The following is a 25,214-nucleotide window of genomic DNA, read 5'->3' on the forward strand; positions in this document are numbered from 1 at the left end:
GGGAGAAACACGGGAGGCAGTCGAGTGTTTCTCCCCACTTCTTGAGTACTTTCGCAATCTTGCAATCTAACTGAGCGTGAAAACTGTCAAAACTAGGAAAGTCCAATTCGTTCTCTCTTTGAGGACTTTCTTCTCTGCTCACGTCATAATAACGTGAATTACGGCGCTTAGCATGTTTTCAAATCTTTCTTTGGTTCTTCTGTTGCTACTTGCCGTCTCGCTTATTTCGAAATTTCACTTTCAGTTGACGAAAAAAAGCCAGAGAGAAGTCTCGGAAAAGGTCGGACAGAGTACAATTTGGCACATGGCGTGGCAGCTCAGCTCTATGTGTTGTACTCTGATAGAGCACGCTCTTTTAACTAATAACAGCTAGTTAATATCACGCAATAAAGACAACCGAATACAGTTCGTGGACCGTCGATGGGCAGCTACATATATTTTCCATTTGGGAGAAATACAACTGCCCAAATAATGGCCCAAATGGAGAGGAAGTAAAACAAATATAGTATATAGAGAGGAAACTAAAACGAGTATCTGTCACTAGTAATCCTGAGTGTTCTGGTAGTATGGATTGGCATACTGATAAGTTATAGAAACAGTCTTAGCTATTCTCTGAGGAAACTGGAGTAACACATTTAGGGGGGAACGAACATAACAGCAAGTTAAGAGATAAGATAAGATAAGATAAGATAAGATAAGATAACTTTATTTATACACGGTATTTCCATCAGTTGTTGATTATCTATAAAGGTATATCTATCTTCCTAACTATAATAAAATCTAATAATAACAATTCAAATAAAAGAAACAAATAAAAAAATCTGCTTTTCATGGAGGCCGTGTCTAAAATTTACTTAAAATTAAGATATTACTTTAAACTGTGGCGACTTAATTTAGATTTGAAATCGGTCAGTGAAGACGCTTGTCTTAGGTCTAAGGGTAAGTCGTTCCACAAGTGAGCTCCGCTGTACAAAAAACTTCTCTTAAGATAATCAGTTCGAGGTTGTGGAAGAACTAATTTGTTTTCCGTATTTCTTACACGATAAGCACTTATATTGTCACGATATACAAATCTTGATCTCAGATAATCTGGTGTCATACCATGTAAAGTTTTATACATTAAGATAGATTTTTGTTCCAATCTTTGATAGTAGAGTCTTCGCCACCCTAGTGCCCGGAACAAATCATCTGAATTACTATCATAGCTCGCAGACATTAGGATGCGAGCTGCCCGATTTTGAAGCCTTTGCAGTTTTTCAGAAAGGCCCTTGTTACAGTTTCCCCACACTACATTACAATAATCAAAATGTAGTTGAACAAGGCTATTATAAACTTTAATTAGAACATTAAATGGAGTGAGGTGCCGAATTCGTTTAATTGCACCAATGGCACAAGCTATCTTCTTAGAGATGTTTTCAATATGACATTCCCAGTTGATATTTTGATCGACATAAACTCCAAGGGACTTAGCGGAGGTTACTTGTCCTATTGCGATTTCGTTTATAGTAAGAGAAGGACTTTCCGTAAATTGTGATAACTTCTGATAACTCCACCTTAACAAGAAAGGTATTGCTATTTTAGCGAGTAATTTTGTAAATAATATAGTTCATTGATATGATTCTTACTTGACTACTGTGGCGACAGCTAACCTCACTGCCACCTCTAGCGCCCGGATCAAGTCAACTCTAATGCCGAAGTGTCGTGGATTTAAAATGGCTAGTTTGAATATCACCAGTCTTTTGAAACATATTGACGAACTTCGCGTTTTTCTAAATGATCTAAACATCGACGTTCTAGCCATAAATGAGACCAGGCAAAATAATAGTATTTTTGACCAGGAGGTAAAAGTCCAGGGTTATGATATAATACGCCGTGACAGGTCAACAAATGGCAGGTTTGGTGGTGGCGTATGCTTTTACATTCGTTCAAACATAAGCTATTCTGTACGCACAGATTTGGACAGTGAGCTCCTGGAAATAATATCAATTGAAATTCGTAAACACAACTCAAAACCGTTTGTTATTACTTCATGGTACAGACCCCCAAATTCACTCCATGAACTTTTCACGCACATCAACACATTATTAGGCAAATTAGATTCTGAAAACGTAGAACATTTTCTCATGGGGGATCTAAATTGTGACTTGCAATCCAAAGACAATGGAAATGTAAGAGCTCTTCTGAACATAACAGACATTTATGGATTGGAACAACTCATTAACGAACCTACTCGAATTACACCTTCTACAAGTACTTTAATTGATCTGATTTTCACAAATCGGCCAGAGAATGTGTATCGTTCGGGGGTGTCTCATGTCGCCATAAGTGACCACAGTTTAGTTTATGCATATCGAAAAATTTCAATTCCGACTTACTCCAAAGGAGTTAACTTGATAACATATAGACAGTTTAAACATTTTAATAGCGCAAATTTTTACGCGGACAAAAGAGAGGATGTCAGCATCCATCGAACAAATTTGAAGTATTGTGGCAAGTCGCTCAAAATTCGTTTTCTCTCCTACTTTCATATTTGTAGCCCAATATGTTCTTATAATTGTGGTGTAGTTTTTTTGTGAAAATATATTTTACTTTTCGAGAAAAATTACTTTTTTTGTTCGGCCGCTCAAATATGCAAATTTTCACCGTGAATATTACCCGGGTTGTGTGACCTCATGTAACGAAAGTACTAGACCTACGGTATTTCTGTTAACATAATCCTTTGTTTTATCATCTAAACTTAATCCCCTGTCGTTATTGAAGCTGGCAAAGGATTATTTATTTTTTGGTGAATATTTTTGTCCGACATACTTTTCCTATGTCGAAAAGTAGCATCAAAACAAAGACAGTTTTAACAATGACCGATATAACACAATCTACTGAGCTTCAAGCTTTTATAAGACAAAAGGATGGTCATAAAGTTACTGTAAAAATTTCCTTGTGTATTTGTGTTGTTCTATCTCGAGACGAACTCAAAGTCCGTCAAAATTTACTTGATAGCGATTATGAAATGTACATGGCGCGCCTACTTGTCGCCACCGTTAATTGGCATAAATCACTAGAATTTGTAAAAAAATCTAACGTAACACTATTACCTTGTTTATTTATGATTTTATTAGCCGTTTCGATAATTATATTACGCCTGGGTATTACTTTATGACAGGAGCTCAGGTTTTGCGTTGTGTTTTCCCCTTCCCTCATTTATATCATAAGCTAGTCACGCAATAATTGATACCGACACAAGTGAAATTTACCATTTATAAAGATTTTTGTTTACGTTGAATTGGAAATGTTAAAATATGTGCTTTCTTCACTAATCGTTGTTTCAGCGGCAGCGAAGCAGTTAAAAGCGGGTTGTTGCTTCAACGCTGCTGAAATTTTTAGTATTCAGACAGGCGTGCAAAGCGTGATGCTCTGGGAATAAAGACTTTTAGGGGCCTTTTACATGACATCCGAATAAGTTTTGTACAAGAACGAGTTCATACCGGTTGCCACATAATAACCAGCGTAAAATTTATCCGAAATGAGTCATTTCTGAGTGAGTTCTTGGGGTTTTCATTATAGAACGAAACACTCATTCTAGACGACCTTTTCTACCTGTACAATGTAGACGCGGCACGGCTCTCATATTTGTATGAATCCTCTGTAGGAGCGAGGGAACCATTGAAAAAGACAGAAAAGGATAAAAACACTTGCTTTTACAGGCTAATTGTTGCCACTCCCACACGGAGCACCTTTTATAATTTTATAGCGGTCGTTTTAGAAATTCCAGGCGCGCGCCCCCGCCCTCTTATGCAAAGGGGTCCCCCGGGGGTGCTAATACGTGCAGCACACTTGACATTTAGCAAGGACAAATTCTGATGTAATTTTGGCGAAGAGGAGCATGTTTTGTCAGCGTCAAGTTGCTAGTGCGGAAGGGCCCTTTACCACCGTGTGCATAATTACGCGTTCCCCCAGACAGCGGAAAGCCAAGAAAGTGTTCAGACATTAGTTCAGAAAATTCCGCCTCTGTCTGAATTTTTGGTAGCCTATTGACCAATTCCCAATCGAAACTTAACTCTGACGTCACGCGTAATTTCGCTCACGGTGGTAAGTAGCCTACTTACCGAAGCCAGATTGTACGAATATTCCAGACATCTTGAGTACTATCTGTGATACACACTTGCCAATTTCCCCATCAGCTTTTGGAATCGACTTAACCCTACCTTTACCATGGCCGGACATTTCTTTTGGCACCCTACATCTGCTATTGGAACCACGATTCCACCCAACACCGAGATTTGATGTGTGAGTGGGGCAATTTGTAAAATCATCGATATCTTTTGGCGTCTTGAAGATGCCGGTGTCCCAGAGGATTTGGACCCCCCTAGATTTGGACCCCCCGGTCCAAAACCGCTAGCGGATATGGACCCCCCAGTCTAAATCCGCTGGCGGATATGGACCCCCCCGGTCCAAATACACTAGCGGATAGGTCGTTTTTTTAAACCTTTTCTGCGATAGTTGAACACCACTAGATTCAATAGGAGACAAACTTGTGACACTAATTTATTTTGTCATTACATGTATTCATTGCCCGAGTGACGACATGGTTCGGTGCAAGTTGTGCGAGGAATGGTTTCACATGATTTAAGACTACCCCGGAGGGCGAGTGGCTCTGCATTGTCTGCAGATCGCCAGACTCTAGACGTCTTCGTAATTGTTAAGGTGTTATTTCGGATCCCTCAACAGTTAATAATCGTTAAAATTAGAAAATAAGATCGAGTTCGATGTAATAGTCTCCACTTTTGTTAAGACGTTGACATTAATGTTGATTAATGTTGATTTGCATCTGAAAATAAGCTGAGAGTTCCAATAGTTCAGAATAGAAACATTTTTACTTATCATAGGCTTTACGAACGACTTGTAGTAGGAGTAGTTTCTTCGTTCTTGGTCAGAAACTGTTTAATGTTATTATTTTAGAAAATCAGACTGAGTTATTTTTGTGACTGGACACAATAGTCTCCACTATTTTTATGACGTTTCGTATCAATGTTGATTCGCATCAGAAGAAGCAAAGATTTATCGTAACAATTTCAATAGTTCGAATGCAGTAGTTTGTTCACATCTGATTCTTACGTATACTGTACGACACGCTATAATAAATGCGGTAGAATTGGAACGAAATGGCTGGTTTTTTCTTTTACCTTTATTGAGGAATGTTGTGTTGTGATTGAAAAGAACATCGACAAAGCTTGCAAATAGAATTAGTTACCAAATATGATACAAAGGATGCTTAAAAGGGGAGTTTGGTAGGGGGGGGGGGTCCAAATCTGCGAAGGGGGGACCATATCCGCTAGCGGATTTGGATCGGGGGGGGGGGGGTCCAAATCCGCTAGCAGATATGGACCAGGGGATCCAAATCCGCTGTGACACCGGCGCGCGGCAAAACAAGATCAACTTCATTTTCTGGATCTGAAAACTTGCAACTCCGCAAGTGACTTGAAATGTCTTTTTAACAATCACGCAAGGGAACGACTTGGTCTTCTCGATAACTAAACCCACATGTTCCACTAGCGAACCATTTAACTAAATAGCAAATCTCTATGTTAGCATGTAAGATGAGACGCTTATAAAACAGATCAGTTAGCTAAATCAGTATGTAGCTTGTCAATCAAATTGATTACTGTAATCATACTTTGACTTCAGCCGGCAAAGGAATCATTGATGGATCTGGACATTTTAGTTTTCTGAATGCAGTAATTCCTGAAAGGTTTTTCTAGATGTCATGCAAAGAGGAAAAAAACCTATCTCTTGGTATTTCGGAGGTTGACTCATCTTTGAATTTCTGTGTCACGCTTGTCACGCAAGGGATATAATAAGTTAGAGAAGATCTGTAAACTGGAACTCAAATCTGGCTAGAATGTGGTAGAGCATAATTAACGTGATCATCGAAATAGCTTATAAAATCATAAATAAACAAGGTAAGAGTGTTACGTTAGATTTTTTTGCAAATTGTAGTGATTTATGCCAATCAACGGTGGCGACAAGTAGGCGCACCATGTATATTTCATAGTCGCTATCAAGTAAATTTTGCCGGACTTTGAGTTCGTCTCAAGATAGAACAACACAAATACACAAGGAAATTTTTACAGTAACTTTATGACCATCCTTTTGTCTTATAAAAGCTTGAAGCTCAGTAGATTGTGTTATATCGGTCATTGTTAAAACTGTCTTTGTTTTGATGCTACTTTTCGACATAGGAAAAGTATGTCGGACAAAAATATTCACCAAAAAATATATATTTCTTTGCCAGCTTCAATAACGAGAGAGGATTGAGTTTAGATATTAAAACAAAGGATTATGTTAACAAAATTACCGTAGGTTTAGTACATTCGTTACATGAGGTCACACAACTCGGGTAATGCACCTGTCAATTGAAACCCCCACCCCCCCCCACCCCGGGGAAGTATGGGGCATTGATGGGGGTAACTACGGGTTTTGGCACTTTTTTGTGTCCGAGGGGGTGGGGGATTTGTTGTTTTTTGTTGCATCAGTTTTGCCCGTGGGGTGGGGGATTAGTAAGGTTTTGACATTCGTGGACGAGCGAGGACTGAGGCGAGTGAGTCGCACCCATGTGCTTTAGGCGGATTCAAGATGGACGACATTAAGGTATTGTGTTGATTTATATTTTTTTCTAATTAAACTGAGAGCTCAAGAGTTATTTATTATAGTTTTGAAATCGATAAAGATGAAGTAAATATTCTAAAGATGCAGAATCATCAGATGATCATGACATCTTATGCATCTGTGGAAAGCCAAATATGACAGAGGAAATGATTGGGTGCGACGGGAAAAATTGCAAAATCAAATGGTTTCACTTTTCCTGTGCGGGACTAACTAAGGAGAACGTGCCAGAGGGAGAGTGGCTGTGTGGGGCATGCAGCACTCAGAGCAGGGTCTGAAGGTTGGTTGGGACATTATTTAACATGGTTTGTCCCAGGGGTGGGGGAATTTTTTCACTTTACTTGGGGTTTAGAAAGAAAACAGGGCCCCTATATATGGGGCATTATCACACTTTTTTTCTACTCCAAGGCTAATGCCCCATACTTCCCCGGGGTGGGGGGGGTGGGGGTTTCAATTGACAGGTGCATAATATTCACGGTGAAAATTTGCATATTTGAGCGGTCGAACGAAAAAAATTATTTCTCGAAAACTAAGTTAAATTTTTACAAAAAAACTACACCACAATTATAAGAACATATCGGGCTACAAAATATAAAAATAGGAGGGAAAACAAATTTGGGAGACTTGCTGCTCTTTGTTTGATGCATGCTGACATTAGCTCTTAAGACCGAGCTGGAGAGAACAAAATCCAAGCTCTCTAAAATCGCGAGTATCAAAAGACGAGGAACAATCGTGCATAGTAGAGCGCGTTGGTACGAGCACGGTGAGCAGAATAGTAGATATTTTTATAACTTAGAAAAAAGGAACCAAAAAAAGAAACATATAACGTCCTTAGTTAATAACGATAGTGAAAAAATCTCAAACCCGAAGGACATCTTGGAGGAGGAAGAACGTTTTTTCGAAGAGATTTATACATCAAGATATATGAACCCCAACTGCCTAACTTTCAGTGAGTTCTTTGAAACAGAAAATGCATTATCAGAAGAAATCGCGAAAACGTGCGAAGGTGTCATGTCTGTTCATGAGTGTGAGCTTGCGTTAATAACTATGGAAAACAACAAAACTCCTGGCACGGATGGGCTAACGCCTGAATCTTACCGCTATTTTTGGAACTTGCTCGGTTCATTTATGGTAAGTAGCTTTAATTACGCCTTTCGAAAGGGAGCTCTGTCTATCTCTAAACGCCAAGGGATTATTTTCTTAATTTCCAAGAAGAAGAAGAAAACCGAATATTTTAAAAATTGGCGACCTGTATCTTTACCTGTATACGTTTAATTTCGGTCTTGACTTCCGACAATGGATAAAAGTGTTCTAGACAGATATCTCTAGTTGCGTTTTGAATAACGGATACGCCTCAAAACATTTTCATTTAGAACGCGGGGTGCGTCAACGTTGCCTACTTTCCGGCACACTATTCGTTATTGCTATTAAGTTACTTGCGCAAAGTATTAGACTCTCAAAAGAAATGTAAGGTATAACGATAGATGAACATAATGAGGTTAAACTTTCGCAATATGTAGCTGCAGATGACACAACTGTACTTCTTTCTAATGTCCAATCAGCGTCAAAATCATTTGATTTATTATCGCTTTTCGAAAGGTTCTCTGGTCTAAAACTAAATCAAACAAAATTTGAAATGCTATGGCTTGGCTCTATGCACCACAGAAAAGATACCATACTTGATCTCCAAATGAGCGGCGAGCCAGTTTACGCGCTTGGGGTGCATTTTACATATGATCTAGAAGTGTCTGAAGAGAAGAATTTTTTTGACAAATTAGGATCTTTAAAGAAAACATTGAATAAGTGGTCCTAAAGAGACCTCTCCATCGTTGGTAGGATAAATATAATTAAAACACTAGCACTTAAAAAACTGGTCTTTATCTGCAGCGTCATGAACTCCCCTAAAGACTTATGTAAAGAAATAAAAAAGATCACGTTCGACTTTATTTGGAATCACACACCCACCAAAATAAAAAAGACTACCCTATCAAGCAAAAAACAGCTGGTGGCTTGGACATGAAGGATTCTTCTCTCTTCGACAAAGCGCCTAAGTTAAACTGGGTGAAACGGTTATGCTCTAACTCGAATGCTCCATGGCAGTACATACCAAAATCGCTCCTAGCCGATGTTGGCAGTACAGAACTGTTTAAATGTAATTATGATTATAATCTCCTTGACCTAGAAAACCATCTTCTTGCTTTCTACAAAGAAATAATTTTTTACTGGCAGGAAATCGCAACGGCCACACCTAAAAATAAAAGTGAGGTCCTCTCACAGCCAATCTGGAATAACCGATTTTTATCTGTGAATAAGAAAATGATATTCTTTCCTCATTGGTATCAAGCAGGAATAGAACAAATCTCGGACCTTTCTTGCTCCTGTGAGGGCCATTTCCTTCCATTTAATTCTTTTTGCAGTAAATTCAATGTAAAATGTAACTTTTTACAATATTATAGCATTCTTTCTTCTATTCCCCAAAACTGGAAGAGACTATTGCAAGAAGGTTCCAAAGACCCAGTTACGCCTCCCACCTCAATCTGTTTACTGTCATGCAAGACAATACACAGTATGCAGCTTAACCTTTAAGATCTACCTCCACCAACTTCTGAGAAAAAAACATTTAGCGTCTGGCGTCGTTAAAAGTGACTTGACTAAAATCTACCATTAAAAGCCACGAGAGAAATTAAATTGACGATGTTCCAATACAAAATCATTCACCGAATTTTACCAACGAATAGCTTGTTACACAAAATGAAAAAAGTTGCCTCGCCCTCCTGTCCCTTTTGTCCTTCTGAGTGTCGGACGCTTTGGCGTTTGTTTATAAACTGCATGCACGCAAGATCTTTCTGGAATAGATTCCAGGGTGGCACTCAGTCTCTAGTAATACGAAACTGCTGCTGTCAGAACTAGAGGTTATGTTCGGAATTATTCGCTGTCACTCCTACTGTTTAGTCCTCAACCATCTCATTATTTTGGGTAAATATTTCTTATAGGTTAACGCTTTAAATACCATAACGTACCAATTCGATGATTTTGTCTCACTTGTGCGCAAAAAAATTAATCTAGAAAAATATATTGCAGTCACTGGTAATAAGGAGAAGGAATTCAGGAACAAATGGAAATTTTTTTCTGTCTTTATAAAATTGTATTGTGTCCTTTTTCTTCTCAACTTTTGTATTTTGATATATTTCTTTTCGCTACCTATTTATTTAATAATCTATTAAATTCTAGAAAATTAATACCCTCTGTAGTGTAATTAACAAACAAAATTCTTATTAATGACTCGAACAATTAACATGCAAACAATAACGTTAATAGTTCAACTGTAATTCCATTTGACTAGTGCAATTGTATTGTAATATATGTATTGTAAGTAGTGCAAGTTAATGGAATGTAAGCATCGTGTAAGAAGTAAGTATAGTGTAAGTACATATATAAGTATAATATATAGAAAAAATAATAATAAAAATTAAAAAAACAAACAAAACAAACAAACAAAAAAAAAAAGCAAAAAAAGAACATTGACTTTATTTCGCTGGGATTATAATTTCGTTCGAATTCCAGTCTTCGATTAGAGACTGACCTACCACTAACAATTCACCGTAATTTGTTCTTGTTTTGTTGTAAGAGTCTCCGCTTACCACTTGTGGAGGAAAATTCTGATTCTTTTCAAATTGTCTTGAAACTTCGAGGATGTTCTGAGCGGCTAAGAAGCTGAGCGCATGACTCTCAAAACTTGATTCCCATCCACGTACAGCGCGGAGCAAGGCCTCTAAACACCACAACAGACAGGGGATTGTTTTGGGACCGGACAGTTTATTAAATGTATATATCATACGTAAATAATACACTAGATCATTACATAACAAAGATATTAGACGAATACACTAAACCAACGGTCCAGTAATCAAGAATAAATTACAAACACGAATGAGATTAATGTACAATCAAAACTGTCGATGGTGCGGGTGGGAGGGAAACCAAAACTTTCTTAATGTTAGAAGAAATAAACTTGTTGCTTGCTTGCTTGCAAGATTACCAATAACACGTGCACATATAGCTACTATACTAATTTCGAAATTAAAACGCTTTAGCGTGGTGAATAGCCATTGGCTCTACCCAAGTCTTATGACTCATATGCTGAACAAATTGCTCAATCTTGTAGAAAAGGGAAAGTGCTTACCTGCACCCTGCCAGTACCCAGTCCAGGCCTCCCAGTAATCGATGTCTAGATTCATATTAATAGAGATTAATATTCACGAAAAATAGAACGTTAACGGGGAAATTAATAGTGCGAAAAAAGCTTATTATGAAAATGCCTTCAACAATTGTTGTGGAGATCAAAGGAAAACATGGAAAACAATCAATGAACTGACCTCACGAAAGTCCACTAAAACTGTTATTAATGAGATGGAATATAATGGGGTAAATTCTGGAGATCAAACGGATATAACAGAAATGCTAAACTCCTTTTTCACAGAAATTGAGCCAGGCCTTAGTAGAGACGTGTCAGAAGTTGATAAATCCTTCGAAGAATTTCTTATTGAAACTGATAAAAATTTTGTTTTTGAAAAAACAACACCAACACATGTCTTTGCACTACTATCAAAGCTTTGCAAGTCAAAGGTAACTGGATTAGATAATATCTCAGCAAAACTTCTAACGGAATGTCCTGATGTTCTAGCGGAATCTCTTACTCATCTATTCAATCAATCCATAATGACTGGCATCTTTCCCGATGAGTGGAAATCTGCCAGAGTCACTCCATTGTATAAAAATACTGGGAAGCGCTCTGATCCGACTAATTATCGACCAATATCAATAATTCCAGTTGTGGCCAAAGTCTTTGAACGGATAATTTACGATCAGCTTTATCGTCATTTAACTAACAACAACTTTCTCTCGTGCCATCAATCTGGTTTTCGGTCTTTGCATTCCACGCTCACAGCACTTATCGAAGCTACAGATAGTTGGGCAACGGATATAGACCGTGGTCTTGTTAATGCCGTAGTGTTTTTAGACCTCAAAAAGGCATTTGATACAGTAGATCACGATATTTTGCTACGAAAATTGCAATACTATGGGATTTGTTGGACCAGTCATTATAAATAACAAGATTTAAATACTGTGCTAGAGCGGTAAAAAATGAACTTTTCTCCTATATAGGTCTGGCAGTCTTCACGCTCAAAGAGCCTGTAACTAATTCCAGAGAGGGAAACACGTTCCAATTCTAGTAACTCCTCAGACCTTAAAAAGAGTTCTAAAGTCAGTGATCTAGGTAAGATCTATGGGAAATCCTTCCTACAATTTCATCCTCTTTTTCCCAGTTCATGGTCTTCAACTTGTTTTTTCCTAATCTAAAATAAGTAAGTCAAAAGTTCCCATTTTAAGGCATTTCTTTGTTCCTTCACCGCTCGAATTCTTCGACCACTGAGAGTATGTAACATGCGTCATGCACATTGCAAAGATAATAGCTATCTTGAAAGCTTCGCGTAATGGGGAAACATCGGTTCTCGCTCACCGAAGAAAGATCAGTAGCAAATCTACTGCTTTACAGGGAAACGACAGAAATTGTATATTCCAGACGAACGTGTCGTTTGAAGTACTTTTTCCAAAACGAGAGCAAGTGTTTCAACGGGGTCTCCAAACACCAAGAAACAAATGAAAGCACGAGGTGTTTGGATACCCCGATGAAACACGAAGCACGAGTTTTGGAAATAACTTCTCATGATCACTCTTAAAGAAATAATAAACAAAGACTTCCAATTAGAATTGTTTGATGTTTAACATTCCTTCCTCGATAATTTCAATATCAATGATGTTTTTTACCGGCGTAATTAATTTGTATTTATGGTACGATTTAATTTATTCTGAGATGCGAAAGTTGTTGGAGTTACTAGCATTTACAAGTTGTCGTTTAGTCAGGATGTCTACCGCAACAAAGTCGGTCGAGAGATTTCGGCTGCCGAAAAGTGTGGAGGATGAGAAGAAAAGTGTTGATAATGCAGTACCGAAATCAAAAGCTTGTAAAACCAAATGGTCGTGTAAGGTTTTCGAGGAATGGAAACAGAATTGATCAGTAAAGTCCTGTACTTTGGAACCCGGCGGCCTTTTTACGACGAAAGACTTTGAAGAAGGAGTACAAACTCTGGACACGGCCATCACAGATGTGTCTGCATGCAGTGTGAACTACTGGATGCCGAAGTTCGTTCAAGAAGTAAGCAACTCTTCTGTGTAGAAAAAAAATTTTCTATTTTTGAACATGCCAAGTCTAATGATTGTGAGGTAAATGTTTTTTAAATTGGCTTACATAAGAGTATGAAACATTGTAAAGGCAAGGTTACTTGTGAGTAATTAATTTTCACTGATTTTGTGCAAGTTGTCATCGTGCATATGGCAATCGCTACAAATATTGAAGTACACTGAAGCACTATGATGAAAAAAAAATATTAAAGAAATAAAATAGCTGTTACTTGAGAAATACAAACAAGCTTGTCACTGGATGGCTTTCGTTCCATGTCGAAAAAAACAATGGTCACTTTTTCACCTCAGGATCTTCTTGATAATAATAGTAATAATAATAATAATAATAATAATGATGATAATGACAATGATAATGATGTCGATGAAGATGATGATGATGATAACAAATAAATAAAAAGCTGCTGCTTTATGAGTTTTAGTCGACTAAGTTAGTCCCGCGCTCTCACAGTAGTGAAAATTGTTGGAAAACTGACTGCCTTCAGCAGGCTCACTCGAAGAAATTTCTTGGGAAATCTAACAATTAGGTTACCCTCAAGGATGCATGAGTTTCTGCTTAATGCTGAATAACAAAAACATTGCTTGATGAGAGTTTCAATACGTTAAACGTATTTTATTACGGGTAATTTTAATTTACATTTTACAATGCTGGGCATCTAGGAACAGTAATTTAACTGACCACCAAATTCATAATTTAAAAGGTTTGCGTTATTACTAACTTCTTCTACCTAGATTTATACAAATAATCCTACCTAACCTTACATAGCTTTAACGGACGAAATTTATAACTTGATATGAAGAAAAATGACTGCCATCCTTACCAAATATTTCTGTAACACATTTTTTTTGGAGGGTGGGGGGGGGGGGGGGAGAATTCTCCATTAGCACACCAACAAGGGAGTGTAAAAAAATATACAATTTCTTGATAGTTTCGTAAAGTACAATATGTACAACATGTAATAATGACCTGAAATATAATCTAAAATAATTACATCTATTTTTGTTAAAATCAACCAGAAACCTTTTCATACCAATTATCTTGTTTACTATTACTGACAATTTAAATTTAGTAGTGCTCAGCATGAAAGAGACAAAAACGCAGGTCTAAAAAAAATTAAAAAGTGAAGTGGATAAAAGACTAAAATTTCACAGTAACCTTCCAACTAGACAATACCCCAAGAATAAAAAAAATCAGCAAATTGCCCTTTCTGTTCAGTGTGTTCTTTAAAAATAATCGCTTTCTGTATGCTGAGGGATCAATTTGAAAAGCTAAAATTCTACTTCGAGATTCGACCACGAAACAACACTATTGCTGACTATACTTAGTTTGCTGTTACATTACTCTGACTCTTGAGCAGCTGTTTTGGTTGTGAAGATTACTGTCATAAGTTTGCACATACTTTTTAAACCTTTCCATGAAAGCGACATGTGTAACCCAAAGATCAAGAAAACAGAGCATATACTAAAGCTACTCATTTTCCAGGATATCAGAGTTAAAAGACAAGAAAAGCACTGTTGTGTCAACTGTCAACCATAACAGTACTTTTGTGATAAGTCTTTACGTGCTAAAAGCTCGTCCTCTAAGGCACCACTTAAAACTCGGTAGGTCGCAGAGGAACCATTTTTCTGGGTCCAGTATTTAAGCACCTGGAAGCCTTTCTCAGTAAGGTTTTTATATCCGTGATCAATTGAATCCAGTTCTTCTTCTACTTCTAAGCATTCTCCCAGAATTCTCCACTTGTTACCAATATCTCTACCCAATCCCATTAACTCTTTCCTAGTTGGTTTGCCCTGTTTAACTATAAAAATGAGTCAAAATCATTTTTCTGACAATCTAGCCTCCAAATCACTGGTAAAGTCTAGCTTCAACGACAAAAATTTAATCACTCTATTTGCCCAATATAACAAATGAAATCAACCGACTTTATGGCCTATCTACTCACGAGATCTCATTGGCTGCTGTAAGAACCAAGTTTTCTATCAGGGATAATATTCAATCACACAAGCCAGTAAGTCAAGGTATTTTTACTTCCTTGGTATTCAACAGAGTAGCCGTAATTTGACTAATTTTGTTCAAAAAGTTTTCCTTTCCCTTAATAACTGTTCAGTTACTTACCCTTCTTTTTGCTGTCTCTTGGTTTACTAGCCTTCCCTTTTTCATTGTTGACTGTTTGTGCACATGTACCTGGATTTTAAATTCAGAAGTGTCAGAAAGAGCAGTCAGTAAGTAGACAATAATATAAAATTAAAAACCTCTAAAGTTAGTGATCATTATGAGAGCAGAAAAAAAAATTAAACAAACGAACCTAATACACTTCTCTCATCTATCATCTATCAACTATCAACAATTGTAAGTAGAAACTATCCGTGAAATGAAGTTTCTTATTCAACAAAACAATATGACCTATACCTGGGAATGGTATGGGAAGGTTGGGTGAAGATATGGAACTGACATGGGGCTCAATTTTGCCACATTTTACTCTTTGGAAAATTTATGGGTAGAGAAGCTAATGCTATCCATTGTATGGGAAAACTATAATTTCCATATATATCTCATATCAGCAACACATTTGCTTGCTCTACGTCTTCTTTTGAAAATAGTAAGAGGTTTTAGGTATCAATGAGTAAGCTCTGTTTTGAAGAAAACCTTAAACACAGAAATAAGAGGTAACCTCTCTTAATATCTTTTGCCTTTTTGAGCAACTAGATTGACCACTGGTACATTTTGACCTCAGGACTGAGCATTATATTTCCTCCCCCCATTCCATAAGCATGCAGGCACCACTGGGTACATCCTTAAAACAAAAGCTGTGCCTTAGAATTCCCATAGTTTGTGGGGAGATGCATTGATCATATGGTATTGCTATGGGACTGCAATCAGAAGTGAGCTTGATCATTATACTACATGATATGGGAATATTATGGAACTTGTAGAAACTCATAGCATTCCCATATCAGATGCTGCAGTATCAACGAATGATATGGGAACATTCCCATATCAGATGGTAGTATGCGTGGATGATATGGGAAATATGGAACTGTGAAGGGTGAAGGATCATATGGTATTGGTATGGGGCTGATCCATATCATTCCTATACCAGATACTATGGAAAATCTATGGAACTGTACCTTTTTCATTCTTATCCTCTCTGTTTGTTTTACTGGAAGCTTTAGCTTTTTGCTTTTTGGTGGTGGTTTTCTTGGAAACTTGAACAGATAAGGTTCACAAGAATTAAGTGCTTACAATGTCTCACAAACTTAAAAAAGAAAACTAAATTGATACAACTCACTGATGGTCTTGTAACGCTCACTGTGTTTGAGAATAGTCCATTTCACGGTTGTTTGAGGGTAAAAGCTAGTTTAACTTTGTCACAAAAGAGACAAGAAACCCGGCAAGGTTGGCATAATAAAATATTACTGAGAAAGGCAAGTTCTCAAGCCCACCCTTGTTGTTTGGCATCTAATAGTGCAAATGAAAAATTTACCATTCAAAGTACTTTAAAATTATATTGAAAGTCAATTCTAAAATAAAATTTAGAAATTAGCACTATGCATTAACGAGCCAAAAAAACACGACAATCTTCTTATGGAGTCCTGGTACCACAGGCAAGATAACTAACTTCTGCCATTGTACAACTCATGTACCACTTGATCTTTGAAAGCTTTTACAGCATATATCAGAGCTCTAAGAGCATATCTTTGACAAGGGTCTTGGTGTATTGAGACCAGGAAGCTATGCGTACATGTAGCACAAACATGCGCTTAGCCTTACACCAGTTTGTTCCGCTTCTATCTTCAAGCTAAATTTCCAAAATGGTGAAGTTTTGGTCTTCAGCTCCTACGAACTATTACAGACTGTAACTCAATCTTGATAAACAGCTGATTCATGCTTTGGAATGAATTACAAATTAAAGTTAATTAAAAAAATTCAGGTGAAATTTGGGAGACAAATCATTAACAGATCTGGTGCCGCAGTTAAGCTTTTTCATTAGTTTTCATCACATGTCAGTCTCTAAATCTAAAATAGAATTAGAGCCAGTTGTAACAACCTTTGGACTTAAAGCATTCTGTTTTAACTTCAATGAAATTTTAAACTCAGAAATCTAGAATGAAATTTACACCAAAACTCTCCCAAATGTCTAAAATATTAAAGCAAAATAAATTAGCATTGATTTGTTGCCTTATGCCTTTGAATGTAGTTAAAGAATGTTTGTGATGCATTCTCAAACAAAGTGATTGTGATGACATGTCTTTGCAAGCGACAATTGTTCACTATATACATGTAAATATATGCAGCTCTACCTTTTTGTTTGGCTTTCACAGGTTTCTTCTTTGAAAAATCAAAGTCCTCTTCCTCTCTATCACTGTCTGTGTCTGTGTTTGAGTTCCCATCAGATTTGGAATCTGAGTCATCTGTCTCAAAACTTGAGCTCTCTGAATTACTGGGGTCCACACTCTCTAAGTACAAAAGAAACTAAACTTTAAGACGAACAGTCAATGTAGTACCTGTTACAGGAGAAATTTTGGGTCAGAATGAATTCAGACTGCAGCTGGTTTGATTTGACCACATGAGAGAGCATTTATCAAATCTTTGACTGGGAGGAAGTAGGACATGACACCAATGAATTGGCTAATAAATGAGACGCCTCCATGGCCCTGACTATTATACATTTATGTGAAGGATTGCCAGTTAGATTACATTGCCTTGAGTGTTGACTCTTCAAAATTCTTATGGCCCCTTTAGCAATAGAAAAATGATCATGTCATACATTTACAACCCTTAAGACATAATTAATATGCCTTTTCTTGCAGGATATCTTACAAAAATGTGAACAAAACTGTTCACTCCACATCCACAATTGAATCAAACTGATCAAAGTTGATTTATGTTTTAACAGCTTAAGTGGGTCTGGTATAACCTAATGTGAGTCAGTAACATTTCATAACAAAAAAAAACTTTTTCTGGGAGAGAGATTGAAGGTTCTTCAAGTTTTAAAAGAAATTTTACAAATTGATCAATCCTTAAAAAACATCATGCTACTGAATAATTATGTACAGTGCATGTTACTGTACTAATTACAAGCTTTTTGAAAATCACTCAACTGAAAATGTCATTATCCTTTTGTCCTTACCCTGAAACTTCCTTTTCTTACTAGTGCTGGATACCCCAGAAGTTCCAGGTTCTCCAATAGGACCAAATTTACGTTTTTTGGCAGCTGAGCCTCTTTTCTCCTCTTGCTTATCTACAACGGAACCAGAAACTATTATGTAAGTAAGAGAGATGAAAAGGTAATAGGGTAAAAATGTGATATTTCACTCTGTGCTTGCATTTCCTCTTGCTAACTAGTTTTTCCAAAGAACTAAAGTTTGAGATTTTTAACCTGCAGAACAGGCATAATTTGTTGCGTTTTTCAAGCAAATGGAGAACCATTTAAGTAATAGGTAAGTTAAGTGCAGGTCATGCACAGGGTAGGAGTGCAAATAATATTACTCCTCCCCATGAATTTGTGCTTGCCTCATGCTTGCCTTATGGTTGCCTTAATTCTACTGAAAAAGGCAAAAGAATTTACGCCTGTTCTGCAGGCGAATATATGAATCCTGGCATAGCAAGCTCATATAATAAGTGCTTCATTTTGATTTATTGAAATAATATTCACCCCATAATTGCCATGAGCTGAAAACAGCGGGCTCTTCTGGCCAGTGGCAATGTATTTTCACAAGTGCACGCTCATGTAGAACAAAGCCTTCCCCCATTCCTCACTTTTTCTTTCATGGCTCTAGTCAATATTGGGAGTGGTATTCTACCCTAGGGGGGGCCAGGCTGGCTGCAGTGGCAGCCTATGAGTACCCCAGAGGCCGAACAGTTAACCCTTTTACTCCCAAGATATCATTAGTAATTCTCCTCAGTTACTGCCATACAATTCGTATGATTTTAGTTCTGAGAATTTGTTATCGGATCAACTAATAATGCCCTAAGTGATTTTTCTCTTTATTCTCATCACTTGTTTGCTTGATATATTGTATGGATGTTGTGAGGAGAAATTCTGTCTTGGTCTTTCATGGGAGTTGAAGGGTGAACTGGATAAAATTGAAACACAGTTAACTGTAGCACAGTTAAGTGATGACCTAAGTCATTTGTATTATCAGTCAGCATGGTAACTATAAATATAATTATAATTTGTTATAATGTTGATTTTTGTTTGATACTTTAAAGTCCAAACTTATTATTTATAAAGTTACTAACAACTAATAGTTCATTGAACAAACTTTCACAATTAAATGCCTGCCTGCCTGTTTCAGATTGATGCACCATTACTATAGCTACCCAATTGATTTTGGAATAAATATGTTCAAATATTAGCAGTGCTGTTGAAGTTAAGAGGGCCTCCAAGCACTATACTGTTCAAGAATAATTCATGTATGCAGCCCAGCCACTAACCTATCCATGGGTTGCAAATGGCTCTGTGTAGAAAGCTCAGGGGGTGGGAAGCATTATATATAATTAGTAATATTGTAACCATAAAAATAGGCATTCTACTAACCAGCCACATTTTGTCCAGAGGCACATGGTTCATCATCAGAACTTTCATCCTCATCCTCTGATGAACCAATTTCAATCATGATCCTGTCTTTTTGGTCAGGTTCTGATGGGTGGCCTGCAAGTTTGTAAATATCTGTCAACAGCTTTAATTTAATATCTTCTATTTGTAAGCCATTAGATCATGCAGTAGCGCATGTTTTTGGTATAATGCATGATATAAAAGTATATAAACATTCACAGAGAACAATAAAGAGAACATGTCTCACAGTCTTTCTGATGACTCATTTTTTCTGCTTTCTTTTCTCCAACAGGTAAAATTTTCTTGGGGTCTTGTATTGCGGTTTCTTTGCTGAAAATACAACATGTCATTGTGTTATATGGAAAACCATATTCCCATAAGATATAGCTCTTACCAATTAACTAAGTATTTTTTTCTTTTTGCTAACATGGAAGTCAATGCATTGTGATGATGGATTAATGTCTACAGTAATAAACAAAATAAATTAACACAGCTACACAGAGATTAGTGGCTAGTAAACTCTCTTGTCTAAAAACAACAATGTTATCTTAGCCAACAGTGGGAGCTAGCTAGTCACTGTGCAAGGGTAAAATTTTCTTGTAAAAGATGCTTTGAGCCTATCTGGAAGAATTGATAGAGAACTAAATGATGTGTTTGGACTGCAGAATAAAGATATTGATGCTGATAAAATAATCCTCACACCATCAGAAACAGAACAAAATGCTAACCATGGAATCCCTAAGAGTGACTTAATCTAGCATTTAATTTCTCCTCATAATATCACCCCGTAAACCACAAATTAAGGGTAATCTAGGATCCAAGCAAAAATTTCTTGCCTCCTCTTTGCTTTGTAGCCATCTTCATTATCTCTCTCCCCCTTCCTTACATCAGCAACTAATAAAGGGTTGGAAAAAGAAATTCAAATTTTTTACACCTTAGTTGACCAAAATCAGTTGGGCATGTAATTAATATAAAATTCAAATTTTAAATATCTGTAAATGAACAAGTTGCTCACTGAATAAATACTTCCCAGAACCCACTTTTTACAATTACTTAAAGGACAGTATTTTTACTCTCTGATAGCTTTTCATATCAAAAATTAATTAAGGGTGGAAGTAAAAATCACCTGGATGTTATTGTGTTGTCAATAAGGTCAATAAGGCTTCTACATGCTGAGCTCTCAACTCTTACACATTGAGCGTGAAACTCATGCAAACAAATTCAAACCAGGCTCTCATGCTGAAACTAAAAATTTGTCGCTCATTTAAGGTTTCTGATGTAAACTGTTGATTTACTCCTTGTTATACCTTTGTATTTGCTCTCCAACAATAGAAATAATTGAGAGTAGTTCAATTTTCTCCAAAGCAGCCTTTTGGCAACCTACTTAGTTAAATCAAGTTGCAAGAAAAAAGGAAGAAACTTTGTGGGATAAAAGGATGCAACTAACGCTGACAATACCACTTATGTCTTTGAGACATAAAACCAAGTACTCAATTCCATAAGGATTCTTCTATACCAAATTGTTTATCTCTCTTTTAAAGAATGTTACAGCTGGTTTGTGCCATGTTATGCATGACCAGCAAACACAAGATAATCTATGGCCAAATTTGCCAATTGCTATGGCAACCAAAACAGTTCTAAATTAAAGCCCTGCTTAGTCAACATCACAAATGATTCCTGTGGGGTAATGTTCCTTCAGGTGAATTTGAATCATCATCATCTGGATTTTGCCCCTTAAAGTGATATGTAATAAAGAAGTTTGCTGATCATGTTGTAACAGAAGTGTCTAAAGTGATACAAAATTTCCCTGGAACAGATGTAAAAGCAATCTGGTTGACAAATAACAATAAATCCAAGTAACACTGTTCCTTCACTCTAAGAGTAAGTCACCTTTTCATAACTTTCCAAATACTTGAGAAGAACCTGCATTTGATGCAAACTGGTGTGGATTTTCAGCAAGGTCTCTCAGAAAATGGAAATACCCTTATTAGGGTATTCAAATTGAAAATATCATAACTATGACATTATATTTTCCAGGAATTGTGTTCCTCAATATTCAAAAAAGTCCAAAAAAAACATTGGTATATTGATTTAATTGAAATATTTTGTACCTGCTCTATATAAAAAGGATGCAGTTTGTTGATAGCACTAGGGCATGTTTAAAAAATAGACAAGTGAGTAATTACCAGCCACTTGCTTTCGAGCTGAAAACCTTTTGCCTCGGGACTCTTGTTGCCTTTTCTCAGCATGTCCTGTCATGTCAATAAAGGAATAACAAATTACATAAAGGCAACTATTTTCAAAGTATCAGTATGACTGTCATTCATCTACATAAAGTAATCCCCACATGAGTAAAACATGTAGATGCAGGTGTACTTCAACTCATATCATTACAAGGGAACTAAGGAGGTAAAACCTGTGATAGTATTAAGCCTTGTAAGTAACTGTGATTAATATTTGATGGAAATTTTTTGTGGCAAGCTTGTTATCTGGTGTAATTTCTATGTCCATTTTTAAGCGTTAGTGCCTTTGAGCACGCAAAAGTCAAACATCTTTGCACTTAAACATACACATTGTACTAAAATCAGCAATGATCTAAATTTCACAGATACAAAACAAGCCCAAATTTCTCTGTACTTTTTCATGTTACTCTTATATTAATTCAAGTCGGGTGCCTTTTTCAAAATGATAGCAGATTTGTGCTTATCAGCTACTACATACTTCAACTGAATTATTTCAAATCTGGTAAAGGCATATAATTAAACAACCTGAATGCAAGGTCCTAAGCTTCTTCACAAAAGTAGCACATTGGTCCCACCAACTGTATTTCTCTTTATATTTGTCACGTAGCATGCTTGCCTCGTCTAATCCAGTTTTCAGATTTTTTCGTACTCGCTTGATTTTTTCAGCCCAGTCAGCTTCTTGATGTACAATGCATCCGTGCCCTGAAGTTACTTCCTTTAGAGCCTCTGCCAAGCCAGAATTATGGGTAATAAGGATTGGTACACCTGCTGACAGTGCCTCCAAAGCTGTGAGACCAAATGCCTCTGTACCTGAAGGCATCAAAACAAGATCCGCTTCCAAAAATAGCTGAGCCAGCTTTCTTCTTTCTTCGTAAAAACTTTTCACAATCAGTTGACTACGAGAGACCCCAAGACCTTCCAACCTCTGAACCAGTTTCTCTTTTTCTCCCTCTGGGGTACCAACAACTTTGAGAATGTATGATGGCTCATACTTATTAAGATGTGCCACAGCTTTGGCAGCAACATGAAAACCTTTAAGTTCAAAGTCTTCAGTGTTCCCTCTGCCAAACACTAGGATTTCAAAGGTCCTTGACTTTCGGTATTGCTTTTGCTCTCCAAAAAACTCATCAAAAATGCCAGGTATAAGATTGAATATATGATCTTTCTTACACTGATGCAGAGCAGAACTAAAGGTCTCATTGAGCTTAGAGCCAACTGTTATAACCATGTCAGCCTTTTTACACAATTCTACCTCAGTTTCGTATTGTTTCTGCCCTTTAGAAAAGGCATCTGGGGTTTTCTGGAATATTGCTGTTTCTTCTGCATTTCTCAGGACCACATGCACCCATTTACAGCCAAGGTTATTCTTAAGGACCTGTCCATAACATCCAGACTTAATGCCCTGACCAATAATAAAGTCAGTGCTAAATCCTTGTGGAGGAAACTGCAGACAATTAACTGGTTCATAGCCTGTAAGTTTCTCAGGTTCAAAAACCTTGATGTTGTATTTTTGGGCATCTTCTTTATCCTCTGGACTGGCACTTGGAATTAAAATACCAATTTCTACATTTTCTAGTCTAGAGAGTTCTATTGCCATCTGTCTCATGAAGGTGGAACAACTGCCTTTGGTTGATTGAGTCCATTCCTCAGTCAAAAAGGTTATCTTCATGAGGGCAGCTTGCTTATTCAGATAATGTTCTGTAAAAAGTTTACAAATGATCTCAGAATTGTATGATTTCCCTTGATCCATATGTATTAGCTCCCACAGAAAAAGTTCATTATATCAAAATGCGACACAAGTATTTTTATAATGACTGTAAATATATGAAAATAATATATGAGCACTGCCGTTGAAGAAACGAATATAGAAGTGATCCTGGCAGTTATGAACACTACTGAATGAGTAGTAGAAATAAAGCCTGAAAAAAATTCAGGCCCGTATGAGATACCGTACAGGCCTGTTTCTGATTATCTGTCAGTTAAACCCAGTTTAATTAAATATGTTATCTGGTGTGTCAATACGCTGAGGTCTAGGAAGCAAGAGTGTGCTGTTTCCAGCTATAAGTAGCTTCCTTGTCAATGTTAAGCCTGCTACTTGAAAAGAAAATTGTAATTATTACAATTTGTTCCCAGCAGAAATTTCACTCACTTCGAAGCACAAAAATTCGATCCTAAAATCAGAAAAGTATGCCAAACCACAAAATAAAACTCCAACCGATTTTTCAACCCAAATAGGTCGATGATATTCACCTATTTTCACAAAGCATTATACCATACATATTACTGATCGGCAATTTCGTATACGAGCGCCATTTCAATCCATCACAAAACTTATTTGTTACTGATATATCACTTTGGGGTTTTCCATTTCACAACAAGAGCAGTGTTAAGTGAAATATCTGCTTTCTAAATATGGCGCAAGATTAGTTAGGCTAGCCTATGTACATACAAAGGCATGTCTTGGATCATTGCCTCATTTGGAACATAAAAAATGTTCGGATCCAACTAATTTCGTCCTACATTTTGTAAAGCGCTCGTTCAAGCCTCCTCGCTTATCTCATAACCCTTTGTATAGGGTCTGTGATGGAAGTTTCCAACCAAGGCATCAAACTACATGCTGTTGAAATTTTAATATCACTCTTTACGATGCTGGATGGATTTATCCTCAAGTACCTTCTTTTATTTTAAACTCTTGTACACTAAATGCTCCTACGCCTATTTGCCTAGCTGATACCTCGTGGAAAAACGAGCGAGCCGAATAGGTGGCCATATAAAGTATGTCACAACTTATACAGATTGTTCAGCGATCCCTCTCACCTTATCTGGAGGTGTAAAGCAATTCACTTGATCGCGTGTTCCTCTTGAGAATTCGATAACATCGCCATAATGTGGTCTTGAGATCATGAATGGCAACAGTTGACTTAACCCGGATCCACGCTATCCCATGAGACATGGGAAGCGCGGGAAAAACTTGCATAAATTTTGCAGGCATTCTGTTATGAAATGCTAATTGTAACTCAAAAACTTGGGTCAGCTCGCATAAACCCTCACGGTAGGGCCTCGGTCAAACGAAATTCGTTAATCCAGTACAGCAACATAAAGCAGGATGTGACAGAGATAAAAGAACTTTCATCTGCGCGTGACAAGGAAAAATCTGATGAGTTCCCGCTGAGAGGACTCGAGCTGCCACTACTCACACTGTAATATCTCGCGCTCTAAAGCTCTACCTAGTTAGCTCATTGACAAGTCTAAGGGGAGGTCGTCGTGCACCCCGCTTTCCTTCCCCCCCGCCCCACCCCTTGTGAGATGATTTTCTTCTGGTAAACTACAAATAAATATCATAATTCAGGCGGTGAAAATGTGCATATTCTGAAGAGTATACATGTCACCGCATTTCAAATATTTACCAGTGGTAGATATTCATCCATGCATCTTGTTAGCCTGTCCCTCCCCCCCCCCCCTGCACACATACACCCATACTCCCAGGCAC

At 37.2% G+C, this 25,214-nt stretch overlaps 2 protein-coding genes across 2 annotated transcripts; one reads left to right on the forward strand and one right to left on the reverse strand.

Moving 5' to 3' along the window:
- The first annotated feature begins 1,706 nt into the window (after window positions 1-1,706).
- LOC149051029 (uncharacterized) lies at window positions 1,707-11,772 on the forward strand. The gene is made up of 3 exons (XM_089193657.1): window positions 1,707-2,456; window positions 7,531-7,791; window positions 10,930-11,772. The coding sequence occupies exons 1-3, from the start codon at window positions 1,713-1,715 to the stop codon at window positions 11,770-11,772; spliced, it is 1,848 nt and encodes a 615-aa protein (XP_089049783.1). The 5' UTR covers window positions 1,707-1,712.
- Window positions 11,773-13,507: 1,735 nt separating this feature from the next.
- Window positions 13,508-25,206, reverse strand: LOC113678855 (uncharacterized). The gene is made up of 11 exons (XM_089195646.1): window positions 24,542-25,206; window positions 22,250-23,422; window positions 21,668-21,733; window positions 20,318-20,375; window positions 19,729-19,811; window positions 19,464-19,577; window positions 18,054-18,164; window positions 17,224-17,379; window positions 16,051-16,128; window positions 15,038-15,106; window positions 13,508-14,720 (listed from the first exon to the last, which is right to left on the reverse strand). The coding sequence occupies exons 2-11, from the start codon at window positions 23,391-23,393 to the stop codon at window positions 14,449-14,451; spliced, it is 2,151 nt and encodes a 716-aa protein (XP_089051772.1). The 5' UTR covers window positions 23,394-23,422; window positions 24,542-25,206; the 3' UTR covers window positions 13,508-14,448.
- Window positions 25,207-25,214: the final 8 nt, after the last annotated feature.

The sequence above is a fragment of the Pocillopora damicornis genome, chromosome 2 (genome assembly GCF_964200805.1).
Source record: "Pocillopora damicornis chromosome 2, jaPocDami1.2, whole genome shotgun sequence".
Classification (NCBI taxonomy): Eukaryota; Metazoa; Cnidaria; class Anthozoa; order Scleractinia; family Pocilloporidae; genus Pocillopora; species Pocillopora damicornis.